Raw genomic sequence first — 27,882 nt, 5'->3', positions numbered from 1 at the left:
CTTAGCTTCAAGTTTCATGCAAGCTCCTATTGCAAGCACCAGAGTGAAAGATACAGTTTATTGCAGTTATTTACACTGTGCTCTTTGCTTTAATGGGCATTTAAGTGTGTAAAGTGACTACTTGGAGTGTGATGTGGAACCCGGTCAAAGTTCTGATTACTTTATTCTCTTGACGCACAAGTTGACCAGTTGCAACACAGTGTTGAGGATAGCGTTTTCGTCCAGGTGTGCGGTTTTATTTTGGAACTTATCTACAGGCCCTGATAAGAGCGACAACTTGCATTTACACAGTGCCCCTCGTGCAGGGTAGAGTCTCAGAATGCTTGACAGTGGCAGAGCATGATGCCGAGTCAGGAGGAGAGGGGATCTTAAGCATAGTTGAAGTGAAAGGTCGTCAGGCGTGACCTGGGTTGGGGAGTAAGTAGGTCGGAGAGGTAGGGAGGTGCCAAGCCATGAAGGGATTTCAAGACGAGTATAAAGACCTTGAAATCGATACGTTCATATTTTAAAAGCCGATTTGTGCAATTATTTTACAATGATCCTTACAATTCTCACATATGATATAGCGCCCATTCTGTACAGTTGAACTTTCACAAAGGGTTTCACGGATAATTTCACAAAATGGCATGAAGCGAACAACTAATTTATCTGCATGATCGGTGGCTCGGACACCAGTAGAAACTCGCTTCTCTTTTTGAGTCATGTGGAATGTTTTTAACGTCCACCTGAACAGGTAGATAGGATCTTGTTTGAACATCTCCCCTGAAGGATGGCATCTGCCAATACTGCTGCGCCTGGAGTGTCCGCCTGGACTACAAGTTTCAAGTCCTGACGTGATGCTTGAACACACAGTCTCTTGTGGAGTCAGGTAGTATAGTGGTTAGAGCACTCATCCGCAAGTGATAGGACCCGAGGTCAATTCCCACACATGGCGAAACCTTAGTCAAGTTTCCTTAGTCCACACGCCCCTGTTTATCTAGCAGTAAGTAGGAACTCGGTTGTTAGTCGTCTGTTTGTGGGACACTGCTGTTGCAATTGGCTGCCACGTTTCAACCACAAAATACTTTACAGTATACGCCCACAAAATCTACTGTCAATTCACTTTACAGTATATTCTTATTCTGTAAAGCGCTTTGAGACATTTCGAAGATGTAATGAGGCACTGTATCAAATGCAGGATTATTATAATTAATCCTTTTGACCCAGAGGCCAGAGTACTACCAACTGAGCTGGCACCTTTTACAAGAATTTGCCACCTTTTCTGCGTTGCAACGGTTATGGTTGCTGTGTCTGACCATGAAATCCCTTGGGGAAGTTTTCCTTCCTCTTCAACCGTGCCTACGGCCACATCCCCCGGCTTGGCGTCGCGCTTCACCCCTGTCAAGCGCTCAGGGACACTACCTTGCATGAGGGGCGCTGTGTAAATGCAAGTTGTTGTTGTGAATAGTCAAGCTCCTACTGCTCACAGAAATCGAAAGTCGACTCTCTTTTTCTCTTGATGACCTTTTACTCGCGGCTCTCCTAAGCTTCTCTTTTATCTGTGGCCCTTAAAACAGACCCTGGACCTGTAGAATGTAGAGCAGTCTGCCAATAATCAACATTAAACTGACCAGCGTTGACTCTGGAGAGATAAGGCAGACATATTGGTGAATTATTAACATGAAGTACCAGTAGTAAATCTTACTAGGCAATTAATACTTTATAAGCGATCTGAGACTACGTCCAGCATAAAGGGCGCTATAAAGATGCAAGTAGTTGTTGTTATTTTAAAAACTAAATACAGTACAGCAAATGTATAAATCTTCAAAAAAAAAGGACTCTGTTGCGTCTCTAGTTATTGAGCTTCCAGAAGATGCTTAAACCAAATTTCTGAGAAAACTTCCACAGGGAGTTTTACACAAGTGCGTTGATTCAGTTGAAATCGAATGCATCAGCCATGCAGAAACGTTAGGTACGGTAGCTTTTATCTGCTGATTTTTTTCTAAATACTTGTCATTCATATTGGGTCATCGCTGATACTGGCTGAACTGGGAGAAAGGGGGTTTCATAGTCAATGGTATCTTGTGTGTCAGAAAATCTTAGAAATAGCTCCTCAGTTATAATAATATTATAACCAATTGAGCATATCAGTGTCCCATAAACAGTCGTGAATTGGATGACCACAAATTTTTAGGGATTATTACCCTGGAAAAGTGATCCAACTACCAACCAGGTTCCTACTTACTGCAAGGTAAACCGAGGCGGCATGTGGCGTAAGGAAACTTGCCTAAGGTTTCGTTTTACTGTTACGTTTACCCCCCACTGGCTCGCATGGTGTCCTGTTACACTTCCAAATGCCCTGAAACCTGACATTTTTTTCAAACCTCATAAAAATGTTCATCTCATAAAAATGCTGAACTTGAAGTTTTTTTATATATGTGTTCGCATAATCATTCTATACTTTATTGAGAGGGGCCCACTTGATTTTAGAGTAGTTTCCAAGTGCAGACAGGCAGTTGTGATTTTTGTAAAAGGCATGTTAATTCAAGTTGGAAATCTACTGTCTTTATTATCTCTGCTTTATAGATCATGTCAGGAGAGGCAGTTTGCTCACCTTGCCTGCTCAGAGGAATGCAAACGGCTGCAAAAGCCTATTGTGCTCAATCTGGCTGCTTCCAAACTTAAACAAAATAATGTATAATCCTACGCTAAGCTATTTCTTAAACCCCTGAATTAAATCCTTTGACAAATAAATAACTATCTTTAACTCCTTCTTGAATCTGCCTCCCCGGTTAGTCTATTCCATATAATCACCAGCCTCAGGATAAAGTAATTGCATCTGAACTTCATTCACCTCCCTTCACCTCCCCTCATCTGAGTTTGAGCCCACGTCCCATTGTTCTGGATGTTTATTAAACCACGTTCAGCATTTTAGATACAATTGATGATTCACTCCATCGTGGCTTTTCGCAGTGTGCAAATCTCTCCCCTCGTAGCCCAGGTACATTATTCCAGCTGTCTCAGTATAATAATAATCCGTGTCTTTGATATCACCTTATCACTTTGTTGAAACATTTCAAAGTGCTTCACTAGTGCCTAGTGATTAGAGTGCTCGCCTCGCAAGCGATAGGACCCTGGTACGATTCCAGGGCAGGGCGAAACCTTAGGCAAGTTTCCTTACGCTTCTGCTTACCTAGCAGTAAGTAGGAACCCCGATTGTTAGTTCAAAGAAAGAAAAAAAATAATTTGGTCACTCAATCCAAAACTGTTTGTGGGACACTGCTATGCACAATTGGCTGCTACGTTTCACCCACAAAATATACAGTCAATTCACTTTACAGTATATCCTGTGAAGCTCTTTGAGACATCTCAACAACGTGATAAGGCGCTGCATCAAATGCAAGGACTTGTTTTATTTATTTAAACCCAGCATACAATTTGTTTCTCAGTAACTCGTTACCCCTTGCTAAATATACCTGCTCACACACAGTTTGCCTTGTACCAAAGGCTGGTGAGACAGCAATAAAGCCATCACAGGATTCCTGAGAACTTTTTTTGGAAATGTTAGTGCTATGGGACCAGTCGTTTGTTATTCACAATCTAAATGAAATCTGAGCAAGTGCTTGGAACTCCCAGTATTTTACGCAGTCAGGCTTTTTACGTCAATGGGGGGGAACACATTTGTATTTTAAAATGTGCACTTTGTATTGAAATATTTGATCAAATACTTCAATATTTGGTTTGAGCTTTGTAATAATAACAGTGCTTGAATTTGATATTGCGCCTTATCACGTCGTTGAGATGTCTAAAAGCGCTTCGCAGAATATATTGTAAAGGTATTGGCTGTACTTTGTGTAAAGGCCGGGAGTGGAATTCATTTTAGAAGGGCATACTACGTGAATCCGTCATCCTTTACCCCCTCCCACCCTCATAGATGATCATTCAGAAGAAACTAAAACTTTGGTAAGGACAATTTTAAAATATATTTAAAAAAGGACAATTTTAAAATATATTTAATTTGCACCCCAGGAACGAGCTGAATTTCTTGCACTGGTATCTTGACTTTTTTTAATGTATCTCAATGTATCTCTACCACCAAATAGTGTTTAGCATGCCTATGCTAATATATTATCCACACAAGGAACAGGGTGCAACAATAAAAGCATGCATGCACGGCATATTTAACCAGTACTTGGTAAGGGCAGCCTACATAAAAGTCACCAAACAATACAGTATCAATCTAATCTACAGGATCTCCAAACACCTGTGACCTTTGCAGGCTTTCTTTCCCCTTGGGAGCAAACATCTATGACCTAGGTGATGTTTTTTTTCTAAAGTCTCAGATTAGCGAGCTGTTTGCTGATCTGCAGTCCATTCAAACCCTTATTGAGTAGGAAGTAGATTGAATTATAATATTTCCATACCCAGGGATACTTCAATACGAGATCAGGTCCTAATAATAATCCTAACATCGCTTACTTGTCCAGCATCACTGGCCAATACATTGACACCCCCACTGACACCGAAGCAACACCTCCCTCAAATGACAATCCTCCCCTCCCAGTCCCCCAGGTTGAGATACTCAAGATACCCACAGGTTTAACTCTCCCTTCCAATTCTACTTCTACTTCAACAACTTGTATTTATCTAGTGCCCCTCAGACATCCCAAAGCGCTTGTCTACACACATCTCCACCGTCCCCCTCCAAACTGGTTGCACTTTAATCCCAGGATCTCCCTGTTCAACATTGTTCACAACACGAACGTGAATGAGGAGAAAGCTGACACCGTGCTCCTGGAGGTATTTTTTTATATATATATTTATATTGTGTATACACACATACGAATTCTGCAAATTATTAAATTCTTAGAAAACTGCCCGATGAGGAGACTCCTTGTTTTAACGCACACAGCACAATGTCACGACTGTTACTCCACCAGCCTTTGGAGCCTGATTCTGTGCGAGTGGGAATGTCAGGCAGATGCATCAAAGTACGAGTTCTGCAGTCGGAGTTTCTTTTCCATGCCTCCTGTTCACTCTGTTCCAAGAAGCCAGATGCTGACCAGGAAAGGAATTATAAACCAATGGGCAATTCTTTTTTCTGAGTTAGAGAGTTTAATATCGTCCGTGATGTATCTTATCAAATCTCTACAGGAGTTGGAATTTGCTCTTCTTGTCTAACCAACTTCAGATGCGATTTCAGTTTATTTTTAAGACGATCCTAGCAAATTATATATAATATTTCTGTACAGACCAAGAGCACCAACTCATTTACAGTTACATTGGTACTAAAGGACTCTGGGTTTTCATGTGGTAAAATTCTGTCAAATATTCCAACCAACACTCACTATCAGGACTCACATAGGAACAATAGCCATTAGGGTGAGGTGCTGGAGGGCAACCACACAATCACATCATCAACGGGAGAGAAAAAAGAGGCAGGAAGAGAAGGGGCAGCTAGAAACTTGGGGGAGAAAAACACACTGAGAATTGTTGCTATATTTTCCATCCGATTTTTCTTGAGTATTTTATTCATCGTTTAGATGAATTAAAAAAAATAATCTTTGCATCTGATATTGCGCCTTATCACATTGTCAAGATGTCTCAAAGCCCTTCACAGGATACACTGTAAAGTGAATTGACTATATATTTTGAGGGCGAAACACGGCAGCCAATTCTCTTGCTTGCGAGGCAGGTGCTCTAACCACTAAACTACAGGACTCTACATTCTAGTGGAGTAGATATATATTGCAGAATCATAGAATATTATAGCACAGAAGGGTGCCTTATAATGTCCTTGAGGTGTCTCAAAGAGATTCACAGAATATACCGTAAAGTGGACTGACTATTTTGTGGATGAAATTATGCATTATGCCAATCGTCCTGTTTATAATAGTAATAAATCTTGCATTTTATATAGCACCTTATCAAGTCTTCGATACATCTCAAAGCAGTTCACAGAGTATAGTGTAAGATGAATTGACTATATATTTTGTGGGCAAAATCTCGGGTAGACTAACACATCAGCACAGTGCTGGGAGATTACTGCATTGTTCTTTGGAGGAGCTGTTACACTGAGGTCCTGTCCGTGCCCTGTTCAAGTGGACATTAAAGATCCTGCACCGCTAGTCAAAAAGGAAGAGTTTTGTGTTGTTGACCAACAATCTCAGTGGTCTGGCCAAGAATGCCCCAGATAAAATCAATCACTCACATCATGGCCGCTTGTGGGACATAACTGTACCTAAATTAGCTGTCATGTTCGCCTACAAAGTTCATAGTCACCTCACTTTACTGTATATCCTGTGAAACGCTTTGAGACACTTCAACTAAGTGATAAGGCGCCATATTAACAACAACAAAATTACTAGTGCAAGGTTGGTTATTATAAGTTTGTTGGAAGCAGGGCTGCCCCAATGCATGGTGAACTCTGAGAACCACCTTAATTTTCCCTCTCAGCCCACTCACTGATCACTGTCTGGTGGACAGGACTGTGTACCAGGTTTCTCAGCAAAGCACATGTCTTCTGTCAAGTCAGTAATTAGTTGCTAATTAGAAGTTACGAAACCCTGAAATTGTTTCCTGTGCTTGTAATTTCTACCAATCACCACAGCGACTATGTTTCCCAGTGATATTTTTACCGAGGTGCTTCCCCGATGGGCTGCTGTGGGGTGGGTGCTAGTGAAACTGCCTAGTTTTGAATTTGCCTAAATTTGATTGATCATGTAGTTCAGTGGTTAGAGCACTCACCCTGCAAGTGTGAGACATGGGTTCAATTCCCAGCAGGATGAAACAGTGGGCAAATTTCCTTACTCCACACAACTCTGTTTACCTAGCAGTAAGTAGGAACCCGATTGTTAGTCGATTGGTGGATCGCTTTTCTGGAGGTACTCTCCAACGACTTGGAACATTCTTCTGACATAAGTTATTGTAATAATTCCTTTTAAAAAAATGGTCACTCCATTCACGAGACCAAAACCAGGGACCATCAATATAAAATAGTCACAAATAGATCAAATGGGGAAGTTAAAAGAAATTTCTTCTCAGAGATTAGTGGGAATGTGGAACAGACTACCACAAGGAGTTGTTGAGGCAAATAGCACAGATGTATTTAAGGGGAAGCTGGAGAGGTACATGAGGGAGAGAGGAATAGAAGGTTATGCTTGAAGGCTTAGTTGAGGAAGGGCAGGAGGAGACTCATGTGGAGCATAAACACCGGCATAGACCAGTTGGGCCGAATGGCCTCTTTCTGTGCTGTATGTTCTAATGTATACGACTGTTTGTGGGACTGTTGTGCACAACTGGTGTTTTGCCCACAAAATATGCAGTCAATTTTACAGTATATTCTGTGAAGTAATTAGAGACGTCTCGAAGATCTGATAAGGTGCTATATCAAATCCAAAGATTATTATTATTATCCTTAATCACCACAATCCTCCCAAATGGATTGCTGTTTTTGAGCATTATTGGCTGCCGAGTTTCACCTACAAAATACACAGTCACTCCACTTTACAGTGTATGCTGTGAAGCATTTTGAGACGTCTCAACGACGTGAAAAGACACAATATCAAATGCAAGCATTATTACTATTATCTGTACATGATGGCACCTCCATAAGTTTCCCCATAAATCAACCCTTCCGCCTGTCAATCACATTAACCTGCAGCATTCACAAATAGTTTGAGTGCAAATAGTTTTTATATAATAAACACAACCGCTTATCTTCAGTGTTGCCTGCTGGCCTGCTTCCAAAGTCTCAACTGCTGCCACATATACACTGGAAGTGGCTTAAAGTAGGCGTTTGTTAACATGTGGCAGGCATTCAGACGGAACAGTGACATCTGGCTCCATTGAGGTGAGTTTTAAATTTGTGGGATGCTTGGCTCTTGGCTGTTGGTTATTATTTTCCAACAATCCCCCCCACTACACCTTCCCCTCTACTTCACATGCCTCCCACCCCCCACTCGCTCCATAACCCCTAAATGTTTCTGGAAGGGAAACAGAAAAATATTCCTTGCGGGTCTACGGACGTTTCAGAAATAGGGCATCAGCCTTCAGTAGCATAGTTTTAAATAAACTATGTATTGTGAGGGGGAGGGGGCGGGGTGGGTGCTTGGCTCAGGTAGGTGCATTATTGCCTCATGCGGCAGAAGGTTGTGGATACAAGTCCCACGTCTGTCTCCCTGTTGCTGGGGGTGGTGGAGAGAGCACTCCTTCGTGTCTGTCGGATGAGATGTTAATCCAGTTTGCTTGTTCAGGTCAATGTTAAAGAACCTGTGACACTAATTGAAAGGTTTGTTTACCCCACAAACTCCAGATAAACTGGTCATTTGCTGTACGGCTGCTGATGTGATATGTGGGGCAAACTGACTGCTGCGTTTGCCTACAAAAGTAGTTACTACATAAGACTGCAGTTACTGCTGCCGAGCACGTTTCACTCTATAAAAACAAATCTTTTGTCAGTCTCACAGTAGTGTCCAGCCTTCTACATTTAATATGTTAACATATTCTTTAAGGGACTCTGTGCTTTGATTTCAGATCAGTTCATGGCTGTTACAGCTGACACTGTTTTTCAATGGTTTGGTATACATTTTACCCTTTGGTGAGACCTGTAGCTCTAACGAGCACTCGCCTCGCAAGCGGAGAGGAGTCGGGTTCATTTCCCGGGCAGGGTGAAACCCTAGGCAAGTTTCCTTACTTCACACGCTTCTGTTTAGCTAGCAGTAAGTAGGAGCTCATTTGTTTGTCAATTGGCAGATCGCTTTTCCGAGGGTGAGATTTGCCAACTATTCATTTTAATTTTTGATCAAATTCCCTTTGTGTTCTTTAGTTGCCCGAGGTCAGGTTGCTTGTGTAGTTCCCACCTGATGTGAAGAAGTGATCTTTGTTAACATTTCGCCGAAAGGTTATCGACCTGAAACATCATTTTCCTCTCCATAGATGCTGCCTGACCTGCTGTGTGTTCCCAGCGACTTCTGTTTTATTTCAGATTTCCAGCATCTGCAGTATTTTGCCCTCAGTAATAAAGAGGTTATTTGTTTTCTGGCTTCCCATTTCTATCATGAAAATGAAATAACATTGAATCTATGAGAAAGAAAAACAACAGTTTTTTTTACACTGGGGCAAAATCTCCCAGCAGTGTTAGCTTACCTGGTTATGGATACATATTATACTACAACACCTGAGAGCAGGTATAGCGACAAGTACCCAGGTTGCTAGCTGGGTGCCTCTGTTACTATTCTTGGTGTGATATCGGTATAATATTGGAAAGGTCATTACTGTGCGTGTGTGTGTGTGTGTTTGGTAAGGGCGGCTAACTATCAAGAATGAATATCCAGATTGTTCATACGAGCAGATGTCATCAGTGTTCTTACTTACTGCCTACGTAAACAGGCATGTGGAGTGAAGAAACTTGCCTAAGGTTTCCCCCTGCTGGGAATCGAACCCAGTCTCTCTCCTTGAGAGGCGAGCATGCTAACCATTACACGACAAGACTCCACAAATTGCCAGTTGCCATTGGCTCACCAGGTGAACTCTCCACCTGGATATCATTTCTCCATAGCTTTGGAGCACACAGCTATATAACTAACTAGATCGTCCTGTGTTAATTGTTGCTAGGGTGTTCCCTCTTAACGCCCGGTCGATTAGGAATGGGGTTGGGTAATTATGTTACTTGGCATACAAGTGTCAGGCAGCTATGGTTTCACAGGTTAGAGATGATAAGACAAGCTGGACGGATTCTGTGGTTGACTGGGAAGCCAACCTGGAGAGTTTATATTTGCAAGGAGCATTATTTTGCTTATGTTGTTTAATAATGGTGAATGGCAGTGACTTTAGAATCTCACCAGATTTAGATTTGAGGGTCAGCACCTTGGGACATCCTCCCGACATGAAAGGCGAGTGTAATTTTATATTGCATTAGGGTTCATCACAAACAGTGGAGTCTTATATCTTAGTGATTAAAGCATTAGACTCACAAACAAGAGGACATGGGTTCAATTCCCGGACAGGGTGAAACATTAGGCAAGTTTCCTTACATATCTCTGTATGTATCTCTGTTTACCTAGTAGTTAGTAGGAAACCGCTTGTTAGTCGATTGGTGGATTGCTTTTCTGGGTGTAATAATTCCTTCAAAAAAAATAAATGCTTACACAATAATTTGGTCACTCAATCCACGACTGTTTGTGGGACACTGCTGTGCTCAATTGGCTGCCGGGTTTCACCCACAACAATATACAGTTAATTCACTTTACAGTATATTCTGCAAAACGCTTTGAGACGCCTTGAAGAAGTGCTAAAGTGCTATATCAAATGCAAGGATTATTAATGTTAATATAAGGCAAGAGCTCCGTGCAGACTGTGGTTCAATCCCAGGTCGGATTTTGTTCATTTCAAAGAGCAGATCCGGATTGCAAACCACAAATTGGCGACAACCAAGCAAACGCCTTTGGCCAGAATGATGATCCCCTACAAGTGGGATGCAATATCCTTGTTGGCAACATGACAGCAGCCTGAGTAGGAACAGTCGAGCCAAGCCGAACAGGAACTAAATAATGTGAGAATTGGAATGCATCCAGATTTGTTTGTTCAGAACAGTGATCAAATGAGGTGAATTAGAGCTACTGAGAACCGTCTATCCCAGAGCTACCACCAGAGCAGATAGCAGCTTCCTACGACAAGTGCGGAGTTCAGTTAGGCATCCTGTTGCTTTTCTTTTGTAGGCGCCTTTGGTATTTAACTCTTTTATCAATCAGCTTTCCCCCCCTCCTCCACACACTCTGAAACTCCTCCGGAAGTCCCTCCGACTCTCTCCCTCCCTTCGTTCAAGGCAAGTCTCAAAACTTTCCTCATTCCACAATTATCCATTCATAATCTCGTAACATAGTGGTTCAAGCAATCGCCTCGCAAGCGAGAGGACCCGGGTTCAATTCCCATAGTAGGGCAAAACCTTAGGCAAATTTCTTTACTCAACAGATATCTAGCAGTAAGTAGGAACCGCCAATCAACTAACAAGTTGATTGGCGGATCACTTTCTAGTTTTTGGTGGGGGGGGGGTTGAAAAAACATTTGGTCACTCAATCTACGACTGTTTGTGGGACACTGCTGTACGCAATTGGCTGCCATATTTCACCCACAAAATTTACAGTCGAGCCACTTTACAATATATTCTGTGAAGCGTTTTGAGACATCTCAGTGACATGATAAGGCTCTATATCAAAAGCAAGGATTATTATCCAGTATTTTTAAATGCTTGAAGACTTCTTTCTGACATGTAAGGCCCTACATAAATGTAAATTGTATTGTATTTATGGTTCCTATACTTTATAGTTATATAGGCAGAGAAGTATTTACTGTATATGTTTTTATATTTCTCCAGGAGTTGCAGTTATTGTTTTGCTTTCCATAAACCTTTCTGCGGGTGTGAAGTCAATAAATTACATGTATCACGTTTAATGCTTTATCTGAGTGCCTGGAGTCCTGCTATGCAAATGTAATTTTGTTGTTGTTGTTAGCCAAACATTGCCTGTAATTGTATCTGAATGTACAGTAAAACCATTCAGACTTTCGTAAATCTAAACTTGTGTGAAAGTGGGAAACTGCTTTCTCAGCCGTCCTTTAGCTAGCCAACACAGATTTGTCTAGATGGATTTGTGATTTCACTGCATTTTTGGAATGCAAGCTTTCAACACAGAAAATCCAAACACTGAAACATGTAGACCTGACGGGGGACAACAGTCTGTGAATGGGACCGACCAGCAAGTTCTGAATGGGCTTTGTGTGGAGTGAGAGCCCTGAGAGAGAAGTGTGGCTTCATAATGACTTGGATATTCTAATGGCATATTCAGGATGTTACACTGTGGTTCTACAAGTTCATGTGCCACGTTTACTACAATATACAGTTACTGCTGTTCCTCTTCCAGAACATGGTTGTGTAAATGTCCTGTTGGGTATAATGATCAATTTGAAATGTGAGTCATGATACGCATTTGTTTGGTTTTCTTTATTAAATTGTCACGATAACCAGCACAGATCCTTTATGTGGAATGGAGAAAGACTGGTTTCTGGTTTCTAATTATAATAATCCTTGCATTTGTTATGTTATTATTATTGCATTTTATATAGCACCGTATCACATCTTTGACGCATCTCAAGGTGCTTCACAGAATGTACTGCAAAGTGGATCGACTATTTTGGGTGCGAAACGCGACAGCCAATTGCGCACAGCAGTGTCCCAGAAACAGTTGTGGATTGAGTGACAAATTGATTTTTTTTTAAGGGATTATTACTCCCGGAAAAACTATCTGCCAATCAAGTAACAAGCAGGTTCCTGCTTAATGCGTGTGGAGTAAGGAAACTTGCCTAACTTGCTTAAGGTTTCGCCCTGTTCGGGAATCGAACCCAGGTCCTCTCGCTGTAAGGTACAGGACTTCTGACTTTGAGTAGCCTTTAAAAGGCTCATGTTTATTCCAGGTGTAAGGTTAGTCTGGTTTGAGTTCTGTACATCTGACCAAGCAAGGACAATATATCCACCCGACATTGTTCTTTGAGGATTGCTCAGCTGTGCATTGGCTCCTCAGCTCGTTAGAAGCACCAGCCCCTAGTAACACAAACTCCTTCATGTACCAGGCTCTCACCTGGATTTAATATCACCAGGGCGGAGGATGTGGGAAACACTGGAGGCTCAGATACCAAGTCTCCAAGCAAATTCAAGTATTTTGTGTGCTTGCGTGCGTATGTGTTAAAATTGAGCAAATACAACACAAAATTACATTTGTAAAACATCTTTTACAGAGGAGGCGAGGGATGGAGCAAGTCAAAGGGAATGTGGGGTGGAGTTCCAGAGGATGGGGGCAGAGAGGCTAAAGGCCCGACTGCCGATGGAGGGCTGGGCGGGGGACATGGAGAAGTCTGGAGCCTGCTGAACGGAGGGAGCGGACAGGTTCATAAGGTGTTAGCAGGTTGAAGAAGTATGAGGGGGCAAGGCTGTGGAGAGCCTTGAAGGTGAGGTTGGGGATTTTGAACTCAATCCTCTGAGGGACAGCGGGGAGTGGAGCCAGGTAAGGGTGGGTTTGATGGGGTCATGGAGCCTGGTACAGGAGAGGACACGAGCTGCAGAGTTCTGGATGTTCTGTAGCTTGTGGAGAGAAGAGTTGGGAAGGCCAACAAGCAAGGAGTTGGCATAGTCAAGCCTAGATGTAATGAAAGCATGTATAAGGGTTTCAGCGGCTTGAAGTGTGAGACAGTGGTGGTTGTCAGGCAGTGTTGCGGAGGAGAGAGAAGGCAGAGCGGGTCGTGGCATAGATATGGGAGACAAAGGACAGGTGAGGGTTGAATAAGACGCCTAGGTTCCTGACTGGCTTGGTGAAGTGGAGTGTGCGTCCACGGATGCTGATGTTACCAGTGCCTGAGGTGCAGAGGTGCTGGTGCGAGCCAATCAGAAAAGCCTCAGTCTTGCTGACGTTCAACTGTAGAAAGTTGGCTCTTATCCAAGACTTGATGTCTGTTAGGACATCAGTGGTCCTGGAGTCGAGGATCGAGGCAGAGAGATAGAGTTGGGTGTCATCCACATACATGTGAGGATAATATCACCAAGAGGCATAGGCTGAAGAGAGGACCAAGGACAGAGCCCTGAGGAACAGGGACAAGATGGTGCGGGAGCTGGAGGAGAAACTAATTGTGGAGACGAAGTGGAGACTGTGAGAGATGGAATCTGAACCATTCAAGGACAGAACCTTGAAAGTTGAGATGAGAGGAGAGGCAGTGAAGGAGGATAGAGTGGTCCACAGTGTCGAAGGCAGCAGAGAGGTCGAGGAGGACGAGTAGACAGAGGGAGCCCTGGTCACAGATGGAAGAATGTCATTTGTCACCTTGACCAGGGATGTTTGGAAAGGGATTGGAGGGGTTCGTAAAGGGAGTGACAGGAGAGGAAGGAGTGAAGCTGGGAAGCAACAAATCAAGAACCTTGAAAAGGAAAGGGAGGTTGGAGATAGGGTGGTAGTTTGTGATACTTTGAATAGAAAGTATTCCGCTTAGGCTTTCCTTGCCCAGCCTCCCATTAATAGATTTCACCATCATTGGATAGTTTCAGAACACTGTGAGATGTGGTTCAAGTTTGAGAATGATCCCTGATGGTCACACCCAAGTAGTTAGTTTGATGCTAAAGATCCACCTACTCATTAATGTACCCGGGTTTCCCCCATCATTTTATGCCTTGGCATTAAATTCTGTCCAATTTCCCTTAACCCCCACTCTTCCCCCCCAACCCCCCTTTTGGTATAATAATAATCCTCACATTTAATATAGCGCATTTTAACATCTTTGCCCTGCCCGGGAATTGAACCCAGGTCTTCTCGCTTGCAAGGTGTGTGCCCTAACCACTACGCTACACTACGTTGGCTAATAACAGGTCTGGCGAACACCTGGTGTGAGTGAGACATGGACCCCATTGCTGGGGACTGGCCCCAACCAAGGTCCTGTGCTGTTGATGCCAAGTTGATTCTTTGCTAAGCTTTCAATAATATGCTTGATAGATATTTGAATGTAATTGTGTTAATATTGACAACAATTATGATACCACAGCGATTATGAGCTGCCAAGATTTTCCAAGCACCTGTTCCTGTTGTGCTTTGTATGACTTGACCTGCACTGGGACTGCGTGCCAAAACATTCCTTATGTAGCAGTATGAATACACGGAGTGCCGTAGTGTATTGATTACAGGATTCCTAAGTATTCTCACCACTACATAAGTGGAGCAGAATATTTAGGAGTCCTGTAACTTATTGGTTGGAGTACTTGCCTTGCAAGCGAGAGGACCTGGATTTGATAACTGTGCAGAGCGAAACGTTAGGCAAACATTAGTTTTCTTACTCCACAAGCCTCTTTACCTAGCAGTAAGTAGGAACCCGGTGTTAGTCGATTGGCAGGTTGTTTTTTCAGGGGTAATAATCGCTCAAAAAAATAAATAATTTGGTCACTCAATCCACGACTGTATGTGGGACTACTGTGTGCGATTGGCTGCCACGTTTCATCAACCAAATAAAAACTTCACAGTATATTACCATATCAACCTGTCCACTCTGGCCTGCTTCATGTCCGCGATCTGCCTGCCCCACCATTGGCAGTTGGGCCTTCAGACTCTCTGCCCCCACCCTTTGGAACTCCATTCCACAGTCCCTTCGCCTTGCTCCCTGCTTTGCCTCCTTCAAGGCACGTTTTCAAGACGCTCCTTTTTAGCTACCCTCCCTGCCCTCCACCTTTCCTGATCCTAATCCCCATCTTGGGTCCAAATCCCTGACTCCTTGGAACATCCTCCCAGCATGAAATGTAATTTGTAATTGTTCAGGGTAGCTTATAATAAATGTGTTTCCAATGTCTGTGCTCCAGTTTACTGTTCTAGCCAGGGTTACAGAGTAATGCTGAGATGCTCAGCTTTGATCTCGAAAGCCAGAATGTGCGGTCATTGCAGAGAGGGCTGAACATACAACGTGTTCTATTCAAACTCACTTTCTACAGGCTCCAGCGGTCATGGGCAGCTTAGATCTTTCATTATATTAAAATATACACAGCTCAAGATTGCTGGCAATATTTTCTGTGTAGGTGAAGGATCATTGTGTTCTCAACACTTGAAAGAGTCGTGTAAACCACAATAAACAAAAATTTCAGAAACCGCGGTGGTTAAACTTTCTCAGCGCAAGCAATGCTGTTTGTTATAATAATAATGATGATTTGGTGTATATATAGCTCCTCTCAGGGCGGGAGGACGTCCCAAAGCGTTTATGTGGCTGTGTGTTTTGTGGGCGAACTGTCCCATCAAATAGATATTGTTTCAGGATCCGATCTCTCTTCACCTTGTGATCCTTTTGCAGTGTTACCCGTGTGAAAGCTTTCACCAACAGTCTGTGTGGTTAGCTGGCAGACAAGCAATGTTCGACTGCAAAATTGAGTTTGTGTTTGTGAGGAGCTCTTCTGTTATATATTTTTGGTCAGCTGGGTGTCTGACACATGTGGAAACTCATCACCATGCTTAAAGAGTTTCCAAACCAAACTGAGGTTTCCATGCTTCCCAACTATACAGAAATCCCAGAGATAGATTCTTGGAATGGTATGCGCTCTCTCTCTCTCTCTCTCTCCCTAGAGGGACACATCCTGCTTACCTAATTCCGGCAAGTATTAGGCCCAGATTGTCAAGAGCCAAAGCTGGGGTAACTGCTGCAGTCTAACCAGCTAAAACCACATAGGTTTGCCATTGATATTGCTGTCCCAGCTTGTCCAGCTAGGACCAGTTAGGGCTTTAGCTTGCTGGGTTAACAGGAGCTGAGGGGGGTGACTCGATGACCCCAGTGACTGGTGTGCCCTTCCAAGTCCTGCTGATGAGCTGGGCTGTGCTGTCACCAGCAGTGCCGTAATAATAATAAACAATATAATGATAATTCTTGCATTTGATATAGTGCCTTATCACGTCTTTGAGACATTCAAAGCACTTCACGGAATATATGGTCAAAGTGAATCAACTGTGTATATTTTGTGGGCGAAACGCAGCAACCAATTGCACACAGCAGTGTCCCACAAACAGTCATGCATTGAGTGACTGAATTATTTTTTTTGTGTAATGTGCTCTTGTGTTCTTAACACTCACAAAGCATACCAAACAAGCGCTAATAATAATAATAATCCTTGCATTTGATATAGCGCTTTTACGTCATCTCAACTTCTCAAAGCGCTTCACAGAATAGACTGTAAAGTGAATTGACTGTATATTTGTGGGCGAAACGCGGCAGCCAATTGCCCACAGCAATGTCCCACAAACAGTCGTGGATTGAAATGATCAATTTATTATTGTTTTTGTTTTGGAGGGATTATTATTAGGCTCTGTGTGGAGTAAGGAAACTTGCACAAGGTTTGGCCCTGCCTGGAATTGAACCCAGGTCTCTCGCTTGCAAGGCGAGCGCTCTAACCACTGAGCTACAGGACTCCACTGTTGCTTGTTAATGCCACAGTCGCAGAGGTGTATCCACATTCCAGAGAGAATGAGCGCACTCAACTGTGTTAGAGAACAACAGGTGTCACAAGTCCTGTCTATCTTATTTCTGGTACAGATCCCACCGGAGTGGTGTTTGACACGAGATCCAAAGCTGTCATGGCTCACGGAGGATCCAACGAAAACATAAAGGAAAAGGTAGGAGTGAAACGTTTGCTTGTCCCCACTAGGAAGTCGTAGCTGTTTAGTTTGTGTGATTTAGAGGTGTACTTTGCTATTCTCACTGTACTGTGGTGTTTTGTATTGTATTGGTTGGAGCACCTCGCAAGTAAGAGGAACTGGGTTCGGTTCCTAGGCAAGGCAAAACTTTAGGCAAGGTTTTCTCTCTGTCTCCCTCCCTCTCTCTCTCTCCCTCCCTGCCTCTCTCTCTCCCTCCCTCCCTCCTTCCCTCTCTCTCTCTCTCTTTCCCTCTCTTTCTCGCTCTCTCCCTTTCTTTCCCATGTCTCCTCTGTCTGTGCATCATATTCTCTCTCACACACACCTTTTACCTGGTTCCTGCTGTGTCCCCTCAGATTACTGCAGTCCGGGCAATCGTTCCGAACAGAAGTAAAAATGAAATCATTTTGGTGCTGCAGCACTACGATAACTGTGTGGACAAAGCTGTTCAGGCCTTTATGGAAGGTAAGGTTTCCCTCGTGTTTTCCCCTGTGGCGTTCCCCCTCCCACCTGTCACCGGGTGCTAAGCTTTTGGGATGTAAGTTGGCTATCACATTGACTGGCCATTTTGCCTGGGTCCCTTTGCTCCTTAAGCGGGGTCTCCTTGGAGCTGAGCTGTCGGAATCGAGCCAGCCCTCACTTGCCGTCTCTAGTCTGGTTCCTGAGCCAGGCGGGTTCGCAGTATTCCAGGGCACTGATGATGATAGCACAGCCCAGCCTGGCTAGTCAGCAGGACTTGGAGAGGCAGACCAGTCAGTGGGGCAAGGGGGTCATTCCCACTCAGCTCCTGTTAACCCTACAAGCCAAAGCCCTAATGGGAAGGGTGGTCCTAGCTGGAGAAACAGAGGGAAATAAAATGTACCGACTGCTTTTATCATTGTACAGGTTATGCCACGGAGGTGCTAAAGGAGTGGAGTGTAACGGGGAAAAAGAAGGTAGGAGACTTTGTAATGAAATGTTCGTAACAAAGGTTAAATTAATATAATAATAAGAATATTATATTTCATATAGCGTTTTATCACGTCTTCAAGATGTCTCAAAGTGCTTCACAGAACATACTGTAAAGTGATCTGTGCCTCAACTGCAATTACCCACCTTTGCCCCATATCCCTTGATACCCAGACCTAACAAACATCTCTCCACCTCAGTTTGGACAATGTGAATGGATCCAGCCATAATCCACAGCCTTTTGGGGAGGGAGAGAGTTCCAGATTCCCATTCCCCTTTGTGCAGATGAAAACATTTCCTGAAAGTATTTCACTGATTATTATTTTGTTTTTAACCTAGAACAAAAAGAAGAAGAAGCCAAAGCCACAGGTTAAAACAGAGCCGGAGCCTGACCCTGAACAGACTGAGGCGCCTGGCAAAGGGGCGTCTAACAACGGCGACTTGTCCGCGGCTTCGTCCGAGAAGGACGAGATCAACGGCTACCACGTCAACGGCTCTGTGAACGGGGACGAGTCTGTGGATTCTCTCAGCGAGCACCTGGACACCCTCTCCATGGACGCCCAGGAATTGGAGGATTGCGAGTCAATGACCTTAGAAGCCGAAGTCGCTGTGGGTCAGTGCAGCCGAGGTTCAGCTCTCCCACATTCAACTGAGTGTTAACCAATCTCACGTGTTCCTTTTTTTCTCTCACTTTCGCACATTGCGGCTATTTAACTGTCAAATAAGTCTCTGGCTGACAAAGATGTGAGGCCGGGCTCCTGTGGAGTGTAGGGAGGGCTGCTCGGCAACTCATGTATTATCCTGCGTATTATAATGTTTGGATGTTACTACATGGTTAGCGCATTCGCCTCGCAAGTGAGAAGCCCCAGGTTCGAGTCCCAGGCAGGGCGAAACCTTAAGCGAGTTTCTTTATTCCATGCAACTCTGTTTACCTAGCAGCAAATAGGAATCTGGTTGTTAGTCGATTGGTGGATTGCTTTCCAGGGGTAATAATCCCTTCAAAAAAAATAAATAATTTGGTCACTCAAAACGTGACTGTTTGTGGGACACTGCTGTGTGCAATTGACTTCTGCATTTCGCCCACAAAATACACAGTCACTACACTTTATATTCTGTCAAGTGCTTTGAGACATCTCAACAACGTGATAAGGTGCCATATCAAATGCAAGGATGATGATTATTATTATTACGTACTGTTGCTGTTCAGGTGAGCAGAGCCATTTTAGCTCTCTGTGCCATATCTTGGCTCTTTCCCGCAGTGTAAAGCAGCTTCCGACAAAGCCAGGGTTAATTCAGTGTTTCAAATGTTTTGTTTCTTCAGCTAATTCTCAGCCTATGTTATCACACTGTGAGCAGCAGCCTGAGCGTGATCTTGTCACTGTACAGGTTTGGGGTGTCTCTGTCCCTGGGATACTACCCTGCGTGACGGGCACTATATAAATTGTTGTTGCTGCTTCATTAAACTTGTGCTCTTTCAGTCTCTGTGTTAGACGTCGAGCCCTCTCGGACGCAGAAGAAATTACAATCCAGCCATCCTTCCCATCGACAGCATCCTCCCAAAACGTATCAACAGAGAAACGCAAACAAATCCCGACCACGGACCAACTCGGGATCCCAGTCCGCTGCCTCTCTTTCCTTAATCATGCCAGAGGAAGGCATGGCTGTCTCATCCAAAAATAAAAAACTAGGTGAGGGGCATATATTGTGGAGTCCTGTAGCTCAATAGTTAGAGCACTCACCTCGCAAGTTAGAGGACCTGGGGATCGATTCCTGGGCAGGGCGAAACGTTGGGCACGTTTCCTTACTCCACACACCTGTCTTTACCTAGCAGTAAATAGGAACCTGGTTGTAAGTAGATTGGCGCATCGCTTTCTGGGGATAATCCCTCCCCAAAAAAGATTTGGTCACTCAGTCCATATCTGTTTGCGCGACACCGTTCTGCGCATTTGGCTACCGTGTTTTATCCACAAGATATACAGTCAATTCACTTTACAGTATTTTCTGTGAAACGCTTTGCAACATCTCAATGACCTGATCTATCAAATATAAGGATTATTATTTGTTATTATTATACAATAATAAACCACCCCACCAACTGGGTCCGTACCGTCAGCCACAGCGCCCGTAACCTCTGGAACTCCCTACCTCATTCCCTCCTACCCCCATTTATCTATTTTAACTCCCACATTAAGATCTATTTCTTCATCATGCCTGTACCCACCTTCCGCTCCCTGTTCTATCTCACTCGGTATCCAACCCGCCACTGCACAGCGCTCCGAGACACTGCCGCGGCTGAAGAACCGTGTATAAACGCAGGTTTCTTGTTGTGATTGCTGTAGGTGCTAACATAGAGAAATCAGCCAAGGACCTGCAGCGCTGCACGGTGTCGCTGGCCAGGTACGGGGCCGTCATTAAGGAAGAAATGGACATTTCCATCAAGAAGATGAAGGCGGTGTTTGCTGATCTACAGAACTGGTAGGTCTTGTTCGTCAAACTTCCATGTGCGCTCGCATGTGTTTGATGTATGTGAGAGTTTGTGTGTGTGGTTGTATGTCTGTGTGTTTGTATGTCTGTGTGTGCGTGTGTTGACAAACCTTCAGGACTCCGAAGCTCGGTTGGTTACACACTGAGTTTGAAACCAACCCAGAGGATCCGGATTCACTGTCACTCCCCAAACAGCCCTTTGGGGAAAGCTGGACAGCCAGGTCGGAGCTTTTCTCTGCAGTTGAAACGATTAAGAGGGAGCGTAGGAAATGCTAGATGAAAAAAGACCAAGGTCCATCCAGTTCACTTCCCACCATCCTGGCAGTCACAAGCACGCTTGCGTTGTGTCCTGAACTACTGTATCTCCCAAATATTATTTCCTACAAGAAATCTCTCATTTGCATTTGAAAGAATCGACTCTTTCTGCTTCCACCATCTGTCTGTTCTGTCTTCCGAGCCGTTACATACATTTACCTATGGAGGGGACCTGATTCTAGGCGTTTAAGATTATTGAACGGGTTCTTTGTGATATTTAATCACGCTTGCCTTTGCAGCAGCGCCTTATCTTGTGGAGTTCTGTAGCTCAGTGGTTAGAGCACTCGCTTTGCAAGCGAGAGACCTGGGTTTGATTCCCGGGAGGGTAAAACTTTGGGCAAGTTTCCTTACTCCACACGCCTGATAATAATCTCTCCAAAACAAAATAATAACAAATTCGTCATTTCAACACGTCTGTTTGTGCGACGCCCCTGTGTGCAATTGGCTGCCGCATTTCGCCCACAAATATACAGTCAATTCACTTTACAGTCTATTCTGTGAAGCGCTTTGAGACGTCGAGAAGACATAAAAAGCGCTATATCAAATGCAAGGATTATTATTATATCTGAAAACTGTACGGCGAGTTACTTTGAAGTGTAGATACACTGCAAGCACATTGCGCATCCCACCCACAGCAATGAGTCAAGTGTTCTGTTTCCCTCAAAAACAAACAGTATCAGATGTTGTCAGTAAAAGTCACCTTGACACTCATCTGACTCGATCTGTGCCCTTGATCTCCCTGAAATGCACATAAAAGATGCTTGCTTCCTGGTTCCTGTTGAGGTTACCTCAGGGTCCAGAGAGCACATTCCCTGTAATGTCATGTGATGTGCAGGAAAACGAAACTTTCTGAAAGAGCGAGTGAGCAGGGCAGGGCAGGGCAGGGCAGGGACCGTGCTGGAGCAGCTCGCTGGCCTTTTGGAACTGTAAACATTGGGAAAGCCAGTTGTAGCCACAGAGCTGGGTACACATTTGGTTCCCCCCGAGGGGGGGGTGATCCTGCCTCGCAGTTCAAACCTGCAAAGCGACCTGGGTCCTCAATATCTCACACGAAAGGAGTGCAAAAAAAATGGCCCACCTCTGGGTCATCGGGTTGCCGGCGAAGTCACTTCCTGACGTCAGAATCCACTGCTGACGTCACTTCCTGCGCGGATGCGCCGACATTTTGGCGTAAAAATCGGAACGCCCTGCCCCAGAAACCTGCAAAGGCGGAATCTGTGGGACTGTTTAAAAGGAGGATCAGACAGACTGGGACTAGGGCAGTGGAGGGGATGGGGAAAGGGCCAGAGCATTGAGCTTTTTGTTTCTCTTTGCTCATTCCCATTCCTTGTCATTTTCACTAAAGCCCCGATTAATAATATATTAATATCATGTCCAAGCACTTCACAGAATATACTGTAAAGTGAATTGCACACAGCAGTGTCCCACAAACAGTCATAGATTGAGTAACAAAATTATTATTATCATATTTGAAGGGATTATAATGATATTAATAATTGCACGTCTTCGAGATGTCTCAAAGCGCTTCACGGAATATACTGTATATTTTGTGATAAGAGAAGGCAAGCTTGGAACCAGCTCTCCTCTTCCCCCCCATCCTGGTCAGAAATCCACCCGATTAATCAGTCATTTAATTTAATCGCTGTTTAATAGGCTTTCTCTGTGTGCAAAGTGGCTGCATCGTCAGCCTCCAAACCAACATCACGTGTAGCAGTAGTTGCTATGAAGTTCTCTTGTTGAGATGTTTTGACATTACAGGCACAATAAAAATGTCTAATACCAGACTCTCCTGGTTCATATAATCTGCTCCAGATCTGACAAGGTGAGCAGTGAGGTATTCACAGAATAAGGCTAAAGGCAAAACAGCCACAACCTGTGGCAATGACGTCAAAACTGTCACATTACTTCTGCAATCTGATTACTACCCAACCACTCCCCAAAGTTCTCTGTACTGCGATACTCTCTCCATTGTTAGCTCAGCGCACACACACACACACACACACAGACCCCAGAGAGTTTGTTTCAGCCACAAACACCATCAAAAGTAGCGAGATTAAAGGGAAAAGCAATTCACAGCACTTACTTGCCATTACTAGTATTAATACCCACTAGTAATAATACTGTTGTTGACAAGTATCTTAAAAGCACCTATTGTCTGCCCAGGTGAGCATGTACCGAGTGAGGCCGGGTCCATGGCCAATAAGGGCCAAAGCCTACCACTGGAGCGTGACAGAAGGGAGTTGCTTCAAGGCTCACTAGCAATGATGTTTAAGCAGCTGATGCACTAGCTTCCTTGTGGCTGTTTTGCCTTTAGCCTCACTCTTTGTGAATCCCTCACTGCTCACTTTGTCTGCACATCCGTGATCCAGCAGCTCTGTCGGGCAGGGGGGGAGCAGGGAGTCATCCCACTCAGCTCCTGGTAACCCTGCAAGCCAAAGCCCTAACGGGTATCGTGAGTGGTCCTAGCTGGACAAGCAGTGGGAAAGCTTGCCAGGCAGTGCTCTCAATGGTTTTATGCAGGTTAGCCTCCAGCAGTTACCCCAACGCACACTCTGGGCTCCCCTCAAGCCTTGGCTTTTGCCAACCTGTACATAATATTCTCTGGAATTAGGTAAGCAGGAAGCATCCCTCCAGGGAGAGAGGGTATGTGCTTTCCATCTCAGATAAGGAAATTACCAGCTGGGATTCCTCGCTAACCAGGAAACTGGCTTCCATAGCTCTGCTTGCTCTGATTATAGCCAGGCTGGAGGAACCTTTCATTAATGCTGGATTCCAACACCCATAATAATAATAATCATCGCATTTGACGCAGCCCCACTGATCACATCGTCGCGACGTTTCAAAAGCGCTTCCCAGCATACACAAAGTGTAGTGACTGTATTACTGGGTGAACCCACACTGTAGGAGAGTCTCTACAACAAGAAAAACAGATATGCCAGTTACGCAACATGTAAAACGAGAACTTTTAAGTTAGATCTTTTTTGCTTTTAATGAGATTTTAGACAGGTTTCTGTTTACCAATGTAAGTAACAGTGACTGTATGTGATTGTCTTACAGTATGCAACGCTGCCACTTGGTCATTCGAAAGAATTGCATGTTACATTAACTCACTCAAATACCAACAATTAATTATTTCAAAAGGCAAAATAGCGCAGATGCTGGAAATCTGAAATAAAACAGAAGTCGCTGGGAACACTCAGCAGGTCAGGCAGCATCTATGGAGAGAGGAAAATTAGTTAACCTTTCAGGTCAATGACTTTTTGTCAGGACCCTAGGTTCTGTTTAAAGTTCATTGACCTGAAACGTTAACCTGACCACCTGTGTGTTCCCAGTGACTTCTGTTTTCATTATTTTGTTTTGTTTAAAAATCCTCCTAATTTACCGCCCCCCAAAATCCTCTTCCACCTTCATCTCTGACATCTCCATCCTTTTAGCTTCCCTCTGCCTCTGCTCCGACTGCCTTATCATCCTAGGCAACTTCAACCTCCACTTCACCTCCTCTTGCTCCACATCCTCAGATTTCTCTCTCCTCTCCTCTTTCAACCTCTCCCTCCACATCCACTCTGCTACCCACACCCACGGTCACCCGGTCGATCTGGTGATCACCCGGGGCCTCAGCGTCTCGGATGTCACCATCACCGACAAGGCCATCTCTGACCACCATTTCATCTCCCTCAACTCCCATATCCCTCTCCCCACGGCCTCCAAACCTACCACCATCTTCTACCGCTCGTGGAAGAAGATCTCCCCGCAATCCCTCTCCGCTGCCCTGGAGTCCTCTGAACTCCTCCCCCTCTGGCTCACCTCCCGCACCAACCCATCCTCTACGTTTTCTCTATTCCACAGCACGCTCTCCACCACACTCGATGCCCTTGCTCCCCTCACCTCTCAAATTGCCTCTTATTCCCGATCCTCACCCTGGTTCACCAGCCACTTCCGCTCGCTCAAGGGCCACGTGTTGGCTGCCGAACTCACTTGGCTCAAATCTGGCCTAAGGTCCACCAGCACATCTGGCTGGACCTCATCAAGACTTACCGCTCACTCTCGCCCTGGCCAAATCGTCCACCTCCACCTCCTTGCCCCACTACTCGCCAACATCATCAACCTCTCCCTGACATCTGGCACTATTCCTACCCTCAAAACAACCACTATCACCCCCACCTTGAAGAAACGTTCCCTTGACCCATCACACTATCCAGCTACCGGCCCATCTCCCATCTCCGTTTTCTGTCTAAGGTCCTTGAGGGAGCCATTGTCTCCCAGCTTCGTTCTTCCCTCTCCTCCCACTCCCTCCATGAGCCCCTCCAGTCGGGTTTCCATGCTGCCTCCTCCTCCTCGACCTTTCCGCTGCCTTTGACACTGTGGACCACTCAATCCTCCTTCAACCCCTCTCCTCCCACCTCAACCTTCAAGGTTCTGTTCTTGACTGGTTCAAGTCCTACCTTTCACACCGCCTCCACTTTGTCTCAGCAAACGGCTTCTCCTCCAGCCCCCACACCGTCTCGTGCGGTGTTCCTCAGGGCTCTGTCCTCAGTTCCCCTCTTCTTCACCCTCTACACGTTCCCCCTTGGTGAGATCATCCGCAGACCTGGGGTAAATTTCCACATGTATGCGGATGATACCCAACTCTATCTCTCTGCCTCCACCCTCAACTCCAGGACAACTGGTGTCCTAACCGACTGCCTGTTCCACATTAAGTCCTGGACGAGGGACACTTTCTCCAATCAACATCAGCAAGACCGAGGCCCTCCTGATTAGCTCGCGCCAGCGCCTCCGCACCTCAGGCTCTGGCAGCATCAGCCTCCACGGCTGCACACTCAACCTCACTGAGCCAGTCAGGAACCTGGGTGTCTTGTTTGACCCTGAACTGTCCTTTCTCTCCCACATCCGCGCCATGACTGGCACTGCCTACTACTACCTCCACAACACTGCCAGACTCCGCCACTGCCTCACCCTTTAGGCTGCCGAAAAATCACCCTCAGAGGATCGAATTCAAGATCCTCATCCTCACTTTCAAGGCCATCCATGACCTCGCCCCCTCCTATCTCTCTGACCTGCTGACTCCCTACCAACCTGCCCACTCCCTCTGTTCAGTGGGCTCCATCCTGCTCCATGTCTCCCGCATCGACCCGCCCTACCATCGGTGACCGGGCTTTCAGCCTCTCTGCCCCCACACTCTGGAACTCCATCCCACAGTCCCTTCGCCTCGCTTCCACCCTCGCCTCCTTAAAGGCCGGTCTCAAGACCCTCCTCTTCGATCGTGCCTTTGGTCACCTCTCTGCCTTCCCTCACCCCTACACCACCCTTCCCCCATGCTTCGGTCCTGACCCCTGACTATACAGCGCCTTGGGACGTCCTCCCAACGTGAAAGGCACTCTATAAATATCATTTTGTTGTTGTTGTTTGCCAGAAAATGCTACCTTCAGCTTACTCCTGGGAATAATAATCCTTAACTTTCATACAGCGCCTTTCATGTTAGGTGGATGTCTCAAACCGCTTCATGGGATTTACTGTGTAAATGTAAGTGTAGTGACTATGTAGGCCATGGCAATACTCCACAAAATTACACGTATTGGCTCAATTTCTACAACTAGTCTGACTGAAGGATTGGAAACAGGTTCAGTTCTGAGGGAGGGAAGAACAAGCTGACAGTATAGCAGAGCCAGGAAAGAGCGGAGAATGGGTGGGGAGGGATGGGGCAGAACGAAGACCGAGTCTTTTAAAACGTTCATGAAACTGAAACAAGGAAACAAAATCCTCTTTCAGAGTGATCTGGTTCGTGTGGGAATCGTGGTGACGTCTGCTGTGAAATGTAGGCGAGCAGAGTTTGGGATAACAATGGCATGGAATTCTTTGTGGCTTAGCGTCTAGTATAATGTAAAGAGGTTTTTAGATTAATGCCATAGAACCAGTCACTGAACTCTCTCACTCTCTCGCTCTCTCTCTCATTGCAGCCTCATGGACCGGGAGGTGGCGTTGCTGGGAGAGATGGATAAGGTCAAGGCAGCAGCACGTAAGTACAATATCTGATGGATTGGGGAGACATTCAAGCCTATTAGATGGTTGAGACCGGTGAAAACTCAATTAGAAATGGCACGTCAATTAGAAATTAAGTAAATGTTGGCGCCAAACGTGTTGCTGGAAATCATCTAGAACTCTGCAGCCCGCGTCCTCTCCTGCACCAGGCTCTGTGAACCCCACCCTCTGGAATTCCATCCCGCAGTCCCTCCACCTCTCTCCCTCCCTTGCCTCCTTCAAGACCCATCTCACGACTCCTCTTCGACCATGCCTACAGTCACCTCCCACCGGCTCGGTTCGTGCACTGTCAAGCGCTCTGGGACACTAAGCCTGCTTGAAGTGCTGCTATATAAATGCAAATTGTTGTTGTTCGCTACAAGAGGTTCATTAATACCCAATGTTTCTAAACATTCAACAAATGGTCTTTATGTAAATGATTGTCAGGTGGTGTAGAGTTGACCACTAAACTGGGATAAACCCTCTCTTTCTCTCCCCCCTGTCCCACCCGGTTTCTGTTCCCTTATCCGCACGAATGTTAGTGGAAATCTTGGACAGCCGTCAGAAGAAAGCCGAGGGGTTGAAGAGAATGACGGACAGTGCTGTGCGGATGTCTGAGGAGCAGCTGGCGGAGCTCAGAGCGGACATTAAGGTAAGACTAGAGAGGCTGGGATTATTCTCCTTAGAGGAGAGAAGGTTGAGGGGAGATTTAATGAAAGTGTTATGAGGGGTTTTGATAGGGTATATAGGAGAGAAACTGTTCCACTAGCTGGTGGGTTGGTAATAATAATAATAATAATCCTTGCATTTGATATAGCGCTTTTCACGTCGGGAGGACGTCCCAAAGCGCTTCACAGAACACACTGTAAAGTGAATTGACTGTATATTTGTGGGCGAACGCGGCAGCCAATTGCGCACAGCAATGTCCCACAAACAGTCGTAGATTAAA

The 27,882-nt window shown here is 45.0% G+C and overlaps 1 protein-coding gene across 4 annotated transcripts in view; it reads left to right on the top strand.

Moving 5' to 3' along the window:
* The window catches only part of LOC103189560 (spermatogenesis-associated serine-rich protein 2), a 41,104-nt gene that overhangs the window by 6,334 nt on the left and 6,888 nt on the right, over positions 1-27,882 (top strand). For 2 of the 4 annotated variants that reach the window (XM_007909993.2, XM_042344217.1), the window contains exons 3-10: positions 17,074-17,153; positions 17,528-17,636; positions 18,057-18,106; positions 18,459-18,747; positions 19,598-19,807; positions 20,459-20,594; positions 26,873-26,931; positions 27,476-27,585. In XM_007909993.2, coding sequence (XP_007908184.2) covers positions 17,074-17,153; positions 17,528-17,636; positions 18,057-18,106; positions 18,459-18,747; positions 19,598-19,807; positions 20,459-20,594; positions 26,873-26,931; positions 27,476-27,585 — 1,043 coding nt within the window. Of the gene's footprint in view, positions 1-7,781; positions 7,832-17,073; positions 17,154-17,527; positions 17,637-18,056; positions 18,107-18,458; positions 18,748-19,597; positions 19,808-20,458; positions 20,595-26,872; positions 26,932-27,475; positions 27,586-27,882 lie in introns of those variants that run through there. The other 2 variants (XM_007909994.2, XM_042344218.1) reach the window with 2 other exon arrangements.

Source organism: Callorhinchus milii, unplaced genomic scaffold, assembly GCF_018977255.1.
Source record: "Callorhinchus milii isolate IMCB2004 unplaced genomic scaffold, IMCB_Cmil_1.0 Scaffold27, whole genome shotgun sequence".
NCBI lineage: Eukaryota > Metazoa > Chordata > Chondrichthyes > Chimaeriformes > Callorhinchidae > Callorhinchus > Callorhinchus milii.
Note: the sequence above shows the minus strand (reverse complement) of the source record. Positions and strands in the feature narration are given on the sequence as shown.